Source organism: Lissotriton helveticus, chromosome 10 (genome assembly GCF_964261635.1).
Source record: "Lissotriton helveticus chromosome 10, aLisHel1.1, whole genome shotgun sequence".
Lineage (NCBI taxonomy): Eukaryota > Metazoa > Chordata > Amphibia > Caudata > Salamandridae > Lissotriton > Lissotriton helveticus.
This window is the reverse complement of record NC_136071.1, coordinates 820,232,950-820,245,477: the sequence shown is the minus strand read 5'-3', so window position 1 is coordinate 820,245,477 and position 12,528 is coordinate 820,232,950. Positions and strand designations below refer to the sequence as shown.

At 39.6% G+C, this 12,528-nt stretch overlaps 1 protein-coding gene across 21 annotated transcripts in view; it reads right to left on the bottom strand.

Moving 5' to 3' along the window:
- ABI1 (abl interactor 1) overlaps nucleotides 1–12,528 on the bottom strand; it is a 295,046-nt gene that overhangs the window by 29,886 nt on the left and 252,632 nt on the right. For 8 of the 21 annotated variants that reach the window (XM_078663410.1, XM_078663413.1, XM_078663409.1 and 5 more), the window contains 2 exons: nucleotides 6,860–6,949; nucleotides 3,779–3,973 (listed from right to left, as the gene is read on the bottom strand). The exons of 3 other annotated variants lie outside the window; for them this stretch is intronic. In XM_078663410.1, the coding sequence (XP_078519536.1) occupies nucleotides 3,779–3,973; nucleotides 6,860–6,949 (285 nt within the window). The remainder of the gene's footprint in view (nucleotides 1–3,778; nucleotides 3,974–6,859; nucleotides 6,950–12,528) is intronic. 10 more of the 21 variants (XM_078663417.1, XM_078663421.1, XM_078663422.1 and 7 more) reach the window with 2 other exon arrangements.

Here is a 12,528-nt window from a genome sequence, read left to right as displayed (position 1 = left end):
GCTCACCCATGTGCTAAACCATCGGCTGAGGAGTTAGTGAGTATTTTGATGGAAAAGTGTTTCTCTATGGGGGATGCTTCAGTTGAACAAGACTGTGAAATTCTCAAACTGGATTACTTCGGCATTGGATGTGGGTCTTCCGTAGTCCTCTTGCTCCAGTATTATTCACCATTCCGCCCCATGGTAGAATGCGTCTCTGCGGAAAGTTGACATTTCAAGGCAAAAGCTTGAAAGGATATAGCAGGTGGACTATAGACCCAAGGCTAAAGTAGAGATAAAGGTGGCTTTGAAGCAGTGAAAAGTAAGTGCAAACAACAATGCTACATTTTTTGCCAGCAATAATCTTCCTGCTCGCAATGCCTCTTAAGAGGCTTCATCAATTGAGAGTTCTCTTACTGATCCTTCTTGTTTCACTCAGACCTTTGAGCATACACAAGAGTTATGCGATAATTTCTCCAATTTTTTCCCCTCATAAAAATCATGAGAATTGTGATAGTTTTCAGCCTTCTTCAAACAGCAGCCTGTCATGGATCTAGATCCTTGGTCCTTGCCTCTGTCAGATTTGTTAACTCTGGGGGAACTTGGAGCTAGTCTAGTCTAATTCATTAGCCTCACTACTTGAGTCAATTCTTACAGTCATTTAAAAGTTAACGGAATCTTGTCTCACATAACCTGTTCTGGAGATCTGAAACAAACCAATATTTAAAGCTATTGTACCCGATGGCTGGAAGGAGGCAATGGTTGTTCCCATATTAAAAAAAAAGCAGCTGCTGACCCTTCCTGTATGAACAATTATCACCCTATTTCTCTTCTACCAAACCCGACAAAAATTTTATTTACTGGCAGATTTCCTGATTATTGGAGTTAAACAGTGTTATGGATGAAGTTCAATCTGGGTTTTGTCCATCTCATCAGGTGGAAACTTATTTACTGTCCATCCTCGACAACTTTGAAATAGGTCGGTCTTGATTCATCCCTCTGCCGTGCGGAACCCAGTCTCAACTCATTCAGGATCTGTTTTTACAATGGATTGTGTCTTATCTTGAATCCAGATTCACTAGCCACGTTTTCGCTCTTTTTTTAAGGCTTCACTGCAGGGAGTCCCGCATGGCTCATCACAGGCTCAACACACACGCATCTCGCTCTCTCAGCTGGCCCAATTGATTTGTTCTTTTGGTGTGACATCATGAGATATGGGAATGACACACATTAGTTTATACAAACACCTCTGATACTGATACATGTGTGTTATTTCAAGCCTGCATGTTGACAGTCGTGTCATATCTGACAGCAATTCTTTAAAATTCAACACAGACAATACAAAGGTTCTGGGTATTTTCCTGGGCACAAGTCTCCTCAAGTCCTTCCCCATGGCTTTTGGCTACCCTGCTTGTGAGTTGTGTTAGTTCCATATGCTGCAGCGTAAAACTTGATCTTTCCCTTCAACGACAAACTGTCCTTGGCTATAAGAGTCATTATTTTCTCTATCACTTGTTTCTCATTTATGCATTTGTTGCGCAACATTTTCGGGGCTCTCCTTTTGGGCTGCTGAAACTTCTCCAACACATTCAGAATCCTGCTACAAGACAATGGCCTAATTTGTGTTCTGCTTCGGTTGCATCGAATACTCTTCGCTTACTGCCCATCTCCAAATGGGCGACTTTTAAATCTCTTTACTTGTCCATCATGTTCTTCATTGCTGTGATACTCACTATTTGCAAAGTAAGTTTCACTATTATCTTCCAGCTAATAAGTTGCGGTGCGCTGGTGCTCCTTTGATCATTGTTCCCAAGTTCTATCACATAGGAGTAGGCGGCAGGGCCTTTTCAGTTGAGCAACTGAGCTTTGATATTTTCTGCATATTTCTTTAACATTGTTAGAACAGCTACCTCCTTTTTGAAAAGCCTTAGCGACCCGACTTTCTACACAGGAATGCAGATTATTCCCAACCTTATTATCTCACGCCAGGATACTTTCTCAGTCTGCGCTGCACTTATAAACTACAATAACATTACAAAACATAACACAGTATAGAAGAGAAGGAACACCGCTACCATTAAGAACGACTATGTTACACATTCAGATCCAAACTCTCAGCATGCAAACAAGGGACTGTTTTTGATACTGTGTCGTACCCCTTCCCCTTGTTTTTCTCTGTTGCGTCATACCCTTATTCTGAGGGAAGCCACGCTGCTGAGGTAGCCATTCACTCTATCAATCTTATGAACATAACATAATAGGAGAACTAGTGACCTCAGCTTCATCAATCTGGTATGTACGATCTTCAATGCTACTAATGGCTGCCGACCAAACCTTCTCTTCTTGGGAGGTTTACCTTCGCTCAGGGCCTGAACAGCGGACAGCCTGTGGTTCTTTTGTTTATCAGAAGTTGTGAACGAAACATATTCCTGGTTTTAATTTGTGATTCTCCTAATTTCCCATTAAGTAATTTAACACCAAATTCCACAACTTTAAAATGATGAAATATTATAGTTTCCCGTAAATTGGTTTTTCAGTGGCAATGCACCATTAGCGTCAGGCTACTAGGATATGAATAAATAATAGCACAAAAATCTTAAGCAAATGTGCAAAGTGCGATCTGCCATCAACAGACATTCTATAATTGCAAGCCTTGTTAATGGAGCATGCATGAAAAGAAAGCATGTTCGGAGTTCTACAAACGGGCCCAAGCAAGATATTACTCGAAAACAGTGATGGACAATGTGTCTTTAAGGAAAGAGACAATAAAAGAAAACTACAATTTGACACACAAAAATGTATGCATGCCTTTAGCTCTCGAGGCAGATCAACAAGCATGTGAAAAAACAATATTTTCCTTCAGTGTTAATTCATTTGCAGTGTATAGCATGGACTAAAAATACTGTTCCATATGACCAGTTTTCATAGCCTTGAATCCAAACTTTACCCTCACGTAAGATTTGGGTACCAGGGTGCTCCAGTTTTTACAGTGTCTACAGGCATGTAAACACCTGCCTTCTGAAAGCTATAGTGGAACTAACACTGCATTCCACAAAGAACAATTCTGATGGCTCCTGACAAACTAGTAGGGCATACTAATATGATCAACTATTCAGGAGATCCAAGGCCCTGATTTATAAAGGCATAATAATATTTCTATAATTGCATCAAAATGCTCCAAACAATCAGTGACTTTCAAACTGTGGTGCTGGGATGCAAAGTAAAATACTGGGAGGGTGAGGCTCTGGCAAGAAGGATCCTGAAAGGCTACTGATCCGGAAAAAAGCAAATTTACGTCTTTTTGGATGGCCAAACCATACATTTTTATGTTTTTATTACTCAAGGGAGTCATTTTATATGATTTCAAATACAGTAATTAACTGATGGGTGACACTTTTTACGTACTATTTATGTCGCACAAGGCAGCTTCTAAGTTGCACCTCTCATCTAGCTCATCTAAATTTAATTAACTGCATTTAAGAAGGCACTATATATTAACAGTACCTACTCCCTCCAATTACAATCACACCACTATCAGCTCTACTACTCTCCTCCCCCAGGACCCTCCCTGTAAGCCTCATTTCAGCACCTTCCTCCCCAACCCTCTCCAATTCCCTTCTCCATCTTCCGTGTACTTCACTGTGTCGAGCACTAGTTTGCTTTGTAGCTAGGTTTGCTTATTCATTCTACATAAGTCACACACAAACAATTTTTATAACTAATACAGACATAGATTTTCCAGCTTAGAATACAGAATGTTTCAGGGAAGCTTGCAAAGCAGAAAAGCATAGAGGCTTACTTGAGTTTTGAGAATAAAGAGGCCCGCCGTTAACATGAGGCTGAACAGAAAATTGAGAAGTCACAGAGGGAGTCCGTCTGTATCCACCAGAAGAAGCTGAAGAAGTGGTAGAGTTGTGTCGGGAGATCTGCCTGGTCATTGTGCCAGTGCCAGTGCCAGTGCCATACTGGGAACCCGGAGCTGGACCAGTGCCGACTGTAAAGAATTAGCCACAAAGCCCCAGACAGAGCCGCTTAAGCATTGTTTGCAGAACAGAGTGCAGAAAACAGACCAGTCGTGAACATTTGAAATATTTTGAACTGTTTAGAGTTGCATGAGAAAAGCATAACAATATCATTTCCTTGAATGCTACTCTGAAATCAAAAATACATTACATCAGAAAAACCAAACCCCATGCTTACTTTTAAATTCAGAAAACACAACACAGAAAACGTTACACCAAATGAGCAAACAATTGACATACAAAAGAATTGTCAAATGAACAATCTTATTGTTGGCTTGAGAAGGCATACAAACTTGGCTGCAGTGAAAGCCTGTTCGAGTCACAATTCAGGTAATCAATGCAACTTTATACACAGGGATCCAGATACCAGTTACCAAAACCTGCGAGGAAGAATCGACGAGGAATGAAAACTGGACCAAGACCTGAGCACCGTCAATTAAAGCTGGAAGTTACCAGTGCGGATTAATTTTACTCGGATAGTAATACTGGATGCAGATTTCCATCGTTGCGCTGCATGCCAACTATCTTAGCAAACAATACAGCTTCCTCTGGTTGACAGCAAAGCTTCCAGCATGCTTGGCCTCTTTCCTACAGAGGTAGTGGAAGCAGTCTCCACTGCAACCCAAGAGCTGGCGTCTAGAAACTGGATGAGATCTGTTGAGTAACTAAGTACTATGTACTCTGCCACCTCATGAATCCTGCTATTTTCAAATACACAGAACAGTCCTTTGGGAATAATAATTAAAACATGAGCAATGCAAATAAAAATTAAAATGCTCTGGAGTGTTCACTCCACAGCTGATCCAAATGATAAATTCCGACATTTTCAGATCACTAAAGCCAATACGATTTTTAAAAAAAAAAAAGCTTTCACCAAGATGTTAACCCTAACAATTTAAGTTAATGATAATAATGTAAACGCATGCCAAAATCAACTCTGAAAAAACCCAAAATCACTGGCTGTTTGAGACCTCGTACAGTTTCCTTATTCACATGGAATTTAGAATTTCCAGTGGTACTTGAGACATCGAAGTAGGGTGAAGAAACACTTTACAATTTAGTGAGTTGGGTCACATATTCTTCTCAATTAACCGAATTGTTAACGTTAAGGATGACCGATGCAATGGAACTTTTTGGTAAAGACCTCAAGCTCGCTGAATTACTAATATCAACTTGAGGAATTTAAATAAAGAATTCAAAGTTATCTTTAACTGTCAGAATTGAAATCTTCTACTCTGAAGTCTCGGATAACAGTTTTGAATGTCACTACTTACAAGCGGATAAGTTATCGGTGCCCTTTGAACTACTATTTTATGGTCAGATAAATGGGTAAAAAAATAGGAAACTGTACTTGGAAACGCAGCCTGGATCTAATCCCCCAAAGTTATGTTCACCACAAGATGAGTTAAACTCATCTAATTATTTTCACATCCAATAAGTGGTTTACTCAGAAAACACTTGCTCGGTCAGGACAACAGTAACTGCAAAGAATGTTCTCTGAAACCTTACCCATGATGTTCTCTTGCAAGATATATGGAACAAAGACAATCTCCAACAGTTCTGTCCATATAACAAGTGTTCAATGGCACACTTGTACATATCTTTCATCTCATCCCCTAGCCTATGGTTTTTGAAAACCCAAAGGCTATCTTTCACTGGATGTCACGGTTCACTACAGATGCCTAGAATTTCTCCTTGATGCCGAGTTCATTTCTGGTTTATGTATCTTTGCACAGGTTAGTCAAAGTTCATTTTAGTTTCTAAAGAACCCTGGATTTTCCTTGTATTATTGGCCAAAGCACTCTTGCTGCGCCTATGATTCACTTCCACTCCCAAAAACAGAAATGTGTTCGAATACATTTTGGGTGTAGATTCAAAGAATGAAAACTTGTGGAATTGTGTTTTAGTAAATTGGATGAAAGTACTGAAAATCAACAGTGAAGTGGAGCTACGGCATATATAAATGCAGGATTGAGCTGTGGGCAGGGGCTGAACGGCCCAGGAGGTATGGGCCTGCAAAATTCAGGGAATAGCCCCAAGTCTGTAACACTGCAAGTATGTTTTTTGATTGTGCAAACAGTTTCCTACCTTGGAAGCCTACATAAATTTACCTCTGTCACAGGCAGAAGTGATTCCAGGGTGAGGAAAACTCCTACACTTTTTTCCCCCGGAGTTTTATATGGAGCGAACTTGACCCGAAGGTTTCAGGTATCAGAGCACTTTACACATGCACCAGTTGCTTTACACAAGGACACATTCATTTTTGTTAAGCACGGGCAGCTTAAGTGATTTGCCCAGAATCACATGATGTTGAGTGTGTCCCTGCCGAGACTTGAATCCGGTTCCCCAACGAGTTTGACCGCTCTAGCTGCAAGGCCACATCCTCTCCCCTAAACTGGTTGTACAGGAAGGGGCTACGCCACAAAAGAAAAAATATTTTCGAGTAGATTAAGTTCCTTAATAAAAATCTAATTTTATTAATCGTTAATTCTTGTGAAAACTCGGGATCAATACATTTTGTGCACTCAAGTTACCCAAGTAATCCACAACTATCGGATTTCTTTAAATACTCCAGGGATTGTTTTTAAAATGATCATTAGATAAGATACGAAAGCAATTTTTAAGCTAAATCTTTACTTTTCTACAGCTCTCAATTCATCGCTTGTGTATTTACCTTCAGAGGCATTCATCACAAAACAAATTAGTTCATGTTAGAATTTGTTAATTAAAACCACTGATCCAAACCCAATGATCACATTTTTAATCACCTGTACATGCAAACCATTTTTCAAAACCCGATGTTAATTCCTGATCAAACAACATAGAAGAATTCAGGTCAGCACAGATACTGGTCTCACCTATCTTACCGCCCATCCCAAACATAGGTGGCGGAGGTGGTGCCGGCGGGGGTGGTGGAGCTCCAGGAGGAGGCGGAGCACCTATTTGTGCTATTAAAATAGTTCACATTTCTGTTAGATCATGTTCAAAAGCAGATACCAACAGCTTATTTCACATTAATGATATGTTACTCAAACAAGAGCAAGTTCTAGGGAACAAAAATGTGTAGATTACTGGCAACAAAATACAAACTTCAGCTCCATGCTTTCGTGAGCGGATGTGTAATGATAATTGTTTTAATAAAAGCAGTAGCCGGTTACATGATCATTTTAGAAGGAGGAGAGGAAGATCAAGTAGCTGCTATAAGTTCAAAACTCGGTGCACAGTTATTAAGAATGTTAGCTAGAATGGTTAAAGATAACAAATGCGACAGAACCAGATGAAAGGAGCTAGGTGGTTCCCAAGACGGTATTCTTTTCCCTTCACAATGTTGCTTCATGAATGAACAAGTTGGTTTATACAGCATGTAATTAAAACAGGAACCCTACTAGTTTAGTAACCAGCAGCACAGTAATTAAATCAGACTATCCAGGCGGGAACAGAACTCCGGGCAGATACTGATTGGGGAGGAGTCAGAAGCACTTTGAAACAAAGAGCCCTTCTCCACCTTGGTCTATACCTACCTGGAATACTCTTCTCTTTGGATAGTAATGCTATTGTAAATCAGACACTTAAGCTTGGGGCCCACTTCACATAATTAGCTAAAGGATGCATTCTTTCATGGCACTATATTGGTGGAAGATTACACAAAGCATACTTATTTGCATTGCAGCTGTTCTACTGTGAAATCTCCATTATCATTTTGCCCATCACTGCTCAAAAGAAGACAATTGATGGGCAAGAAAATCGGAATATGTACTTGGAAATTCAACCTGGATTCAAGCCTCCAAAGGGATCTCTAATACTAAAACGGTCAGTAAATCACTTTACTATTTTCACATCCCAGCAAGTTAGATTTCCACAGAAAACCCTCCCTTAGTCATGAAAAAGGTAACTACAAAGAATGTTCTCTGAAGCTGGGTCCTAAAAACCTTACCCATGATGCTCACACGTTTGCAAGCTATATGGGTTGAAGACTGAATCAACATTAGTTTTGTACCTATAAAAGAAGTGTTCAATTGAGCACTTGCACATAGGTTACCTGCCATCTCATAGCCTATAGTTTTAAAAAGCTCAAAGATGTACCATTCTTTTTACAGATTTGACAAGATCCATTGTTGTTTTTAATGAACCTTGGATTTTCTATGTATTATAGGCCAAAGCAGACACTATGGGTCTAATTTAAAAAAACTTCTTTGGCACCTATGTTGCATTTTGGTGCATGGAAACAGAAAAGAGTGAGTGAATCCTGCATTTTAGTTGAAAGAATCAAAACTAATCACATTTTACTCTTGTAAACTGCATACAAATATGTGAAATCTGGCAGCAAAGTGCATTTGTGGTATTTGTAAATGCAGGAGTGATTGGGGCTGAATAGTCAAGAGGCATGGCCCTTCAAAGTTCAGTGATTATCCACCAACTCATAACTCAGCAGGAATTCTCCAAAATTTTGCAAAGGTTCCCACCTACGAAGTGTACATGAAAGTTTTCTGGTGAAAGGCAGAATCAAGTATTGTATTGTATTTTAATTTCACTTGTATAGCGCTTACTATTCCCAATGAGGCAATGAAGTGCCTCATGGCAGGTAGCAATCTATTCGTATCCCAAAGTTAGTGGTTAACCACATTGTTTTTTATTGTTGTAATTTTTAAGGGTATTGCATTAACCTTGTGGTCCGAGGAAATGTAAGCATTCTCTCAAGTTTATCAAGGTGGATTAAGCACTAGGACTTAGGTGTAATAATTGGGGAGAGTTCATGCCAGTTGGTAAAAACATGGGACATGTAGATAGAGTGGAGCAGGTCATATATTCCGAGACTGCAAGAACAGGTTACAAAGGAGAAATTATGACTTATGTGAGTGGGAAGAGTGGTTAGCTTGGAAAAGTTTAAGTGTTACAGGAATGGTTACTTAAAAGGAATGCCTGATTTGCAAGGAGAGGATATGGTTAGTTTACTGAAATATAGTGGAGAGTAAAATGGCAGGCCTGTGAGAGAGTAGGGTACACTCAGAGGCACTGAGGCAGGCTAAGGGTGGAGTAAAAGGAGGCATCACTCAATTAGAAAGGTAGGCAAGAGAATAATCAATAGCTGCACATCAGGTTAATTTTCATATGCAGGTTTTTTTTATTTTGGAGTATTGAAATATGATGCAGTTTTGGGAAGTATAATGTCTGCCCCCGAAAAGGTTGAAAGTGGATTACCAGTCGGCAGGATAAATATGCTGTTGAGTCTTTGGTTGTCCCGTCTGGCTGTAGACGGACGTTGGAAATTTCTGTCAGTTATTTTTTTTACATAAATATTGAACATTATTGAAATTGACGGAGTACTTTTTTTAATTTAAACTTGGGTATGGAGTAACGTGGTACGGTCAGATAGTGGATCGTTCAGGTTTGTCTGGTGAAATTTTGAGAAGACAATCCCTGGGGTTTGCATTGATCATTCAGTTATGTGTTTGTCTGAGATAGATGCATGAGCAGTAGGTTACTGGGGGAAGTGGATCTCCCTGTTATTAGTTGTTGTTTGTAAGGGATTATGCCAATTTAGAACTTTCTTGATCTTAAGTGGTCCTGGATGGTATCTGTCTGCAGGTAGAAAATGAGAATGTGTGGCTTCTTTGTTAAATCACATAACACCAGGTGGTAACCATCCTTATGAACTCTAGGGATTCTCAGTGGCTCTGATCTGTGCAGTTAGGGATTTCTATTGTTTGGCTGCTTGAACTGAGAAAGTAGTCTCACCAATAGTTTTCTTCCTGCAAGCAGGAAGGTCTGAAATGCTTGTTCCGAGGTTGGGAATATTTTGTAATTTTGCTTGAATTAATTTTGGTCCTTTGCCACGAATAGCTCTGTGTATGATGCACAGTAATTGGAAATACAAATTTCTTTCTAATAGGTGACAATGAAGAGCCTTCAGGACCAGAGAGATGTTGGTTTTAATATTTACATTTAGAAGTAGTCTTACTGCTGAGCTTTGCATTTTTTCTAGCCTTCAGACAGGAGAGTGGAATACTTTGGTATAGTAAATTAGCATAGTCAAGTTTGAAGAGTATGGGTGGCAATATAGCTTGTACCGTTTGAGGGAATCCAAGATGTGGAAAGATGACTCCATGTGTTTTCATTCTGTGGAATGTTGATTTTTACACTCATGGAAAGAGAAGAGTCAAAGAACATTCTGATATCTTTTCGGATTGTTATTATTTTTGGCAGGGAAACCAGTTCATAAAACCAGAAAGATACATGGTAATTTCTACAGTTTTTAAATAATTCAGTTAAGGCAATTCCACTGATCTACAGCTATGAGGCAGGTGTAGTTATTCACTTAGGGTATCCCAGTTTGAGAACTCTGTGTAATTCACATAGTTGTAGCAAATGAGTTTGGAACTCTTGATACGTTTTAGTTGTGGTTCCATGTATGTGTTAAAAAGTAGAGGTGAGTGGATAGATCCTTGTGAAACTCCTGTTTGTATGCAGTAAGGATTTGAAAAGAGGTAATATGTTCTGCCATCTATGCCAAGGTCTCAGAGTATTGTGTCAAAGGCTTCTGGAAGGTCCAATAGTAGTAATGCAGCTACACCATTTTTATCAACTTAATTTTTTTTATGGTGATCTTGAGCTGCGATGAAGGAAGATTAGGTGCCCCTCCCTGGGTGAAATCTTGTTTGCCAGTCTGAGAATAGTTAGTTTTCTTCTAATGAATTCAGAGATCTGAAGGAAGGTTGCCCTCTCCATATGTTTGCTAAAGTAAGGTACATTAGAGATTCAGTCTGTAGCTGTTGGGGTTTTCAGGGTTTATGTTGTTCTTTAGTGAAAATATATATGCCTGTTTTAATATCTCTGGGAAGATTCCAGTATTTAAAGAGTTACTGACAATATTTCTGACTCTGACAGAAGTTGATGTTGACTGAAGAATATTTTGGAAAATAAGTGGACATGGGACAGATCGGCTGCTAGCTTTTTGTATGTCTTCAAATTCTGAGGTTATAATGTCTACAAAAGGCTGAAATAGATGGACATTGAGTATCTGTTGATTGTGTTTGCCTGTATAGTAGGGGAGCAGTCATTTCTCTCAGTTGGGAGATAAGAATCCAGTGTGTCAAGCTTTGTTTAGACGATGAGTTGCTAGTTTATTGCAGAAGACTTGTGAAAGAAGTGTGGATGTTCGACAGCTCTCTGGATTTCGAAATTGATAGAATCTTTATTGAGTTTCTTGGCTGGGCACTTGGAGCAGTCGATCCTGCTTTGGCAGTGGATTTACTTTGGCTATTTTAATGTATGATTTGTACATTCTATTGTGTCTGTAGGCACATTCTGTCTTGAGGGTTCTTGGGCTTGTTCCATCTGTGTTGAAGTGTTGAGATGTTTCCTTTAATATTTTTCTACTCTTCATTCATCCAAGATGCCTTCTTTTTTGCCTTGTTTTGAAGTTGGTTTTGGAATTAATATGTGAAATGTTGAGGTAATCCATTCAGAGATTTTCGACTGAGTTTATTATTTTCAGTTGAGTAATGTTAATTGAGATTGCCACTCCTGCATGCTTAGTTTGTTCCATTGTCTGCAAGTTGTAGTGCAGTGCTGGGATTTAGTTGATTGGGATCTTGAACGAGGCAGGAATGATGTGGTGATTGGTCAATTAACAGGCACATTTTGTTGCACAGTGGTTAGCTCTGGGTTGGAGTAAATACATCCAATGTATGACCTGCTAAGTGGGTGGGTCCAGAGATAAACTGTTGCAAGTTGTGTGTACTTAGTGCTAATATGATAGCATTTAGTTGAGGCAGATTTGGTTTATCAAGCTAGATGTTTAGGGCACTAAGCATAGATATGTTGGACAGTTTTGTTAATAGATCTGAAACTCTGCCCAAGAAAACATCAGCAAAAGCTCAGTTCAGGGGAAACTGGCAGAGCAAGAGGAAGCAGCAAGTGAAAGTAAGGCTGGATCTTCATCTAGCAAGAAAGGCTTTACAACCCTGTTTAATCACCTCTTCCAACTTAGTGATTGTTCGAGTGTTAATAAAGACAATCGCTAGGGCTCCTCCATTTTCATCTTGGTATGAGATGTGATATCAAGGGGGATAGCTTCATATTGTACTGAGGTAACATATTTCCCCACTCAGGTTTTAGTGGTAAGGATTAGGTTACTTACTCTGTAAGCATCTGTTCGTGGCATGTAGTGCGGTATATTCACATGCTCTACATACATACTCATGCCATCTAGTGTTGGGTCAGGAGTTGTGCAAATTGTTTTCTTTTAAGAAGTCTTTCGAGTCACGAGGTTGAGTGACTCCTCTTGGTAATATTACTCATCGGCATCAACTCAATTGCTAGATTGTTTTCCATCAGGTGGGTGTGAAAGGACCGAGTAAGAAAGCGATGTCCATGGGAAATGCAAATATATAAAGTAACTACAACAGCCCCAGGCATCTGGGGAGGATGGAAGGCACTTTGAATCTACAGCTCTACATGCCACAAAAAGATGCTTACAGGGTAAGTTACATTAGCCGTTCGATGGCATGTGTGGCTGTAGACACGT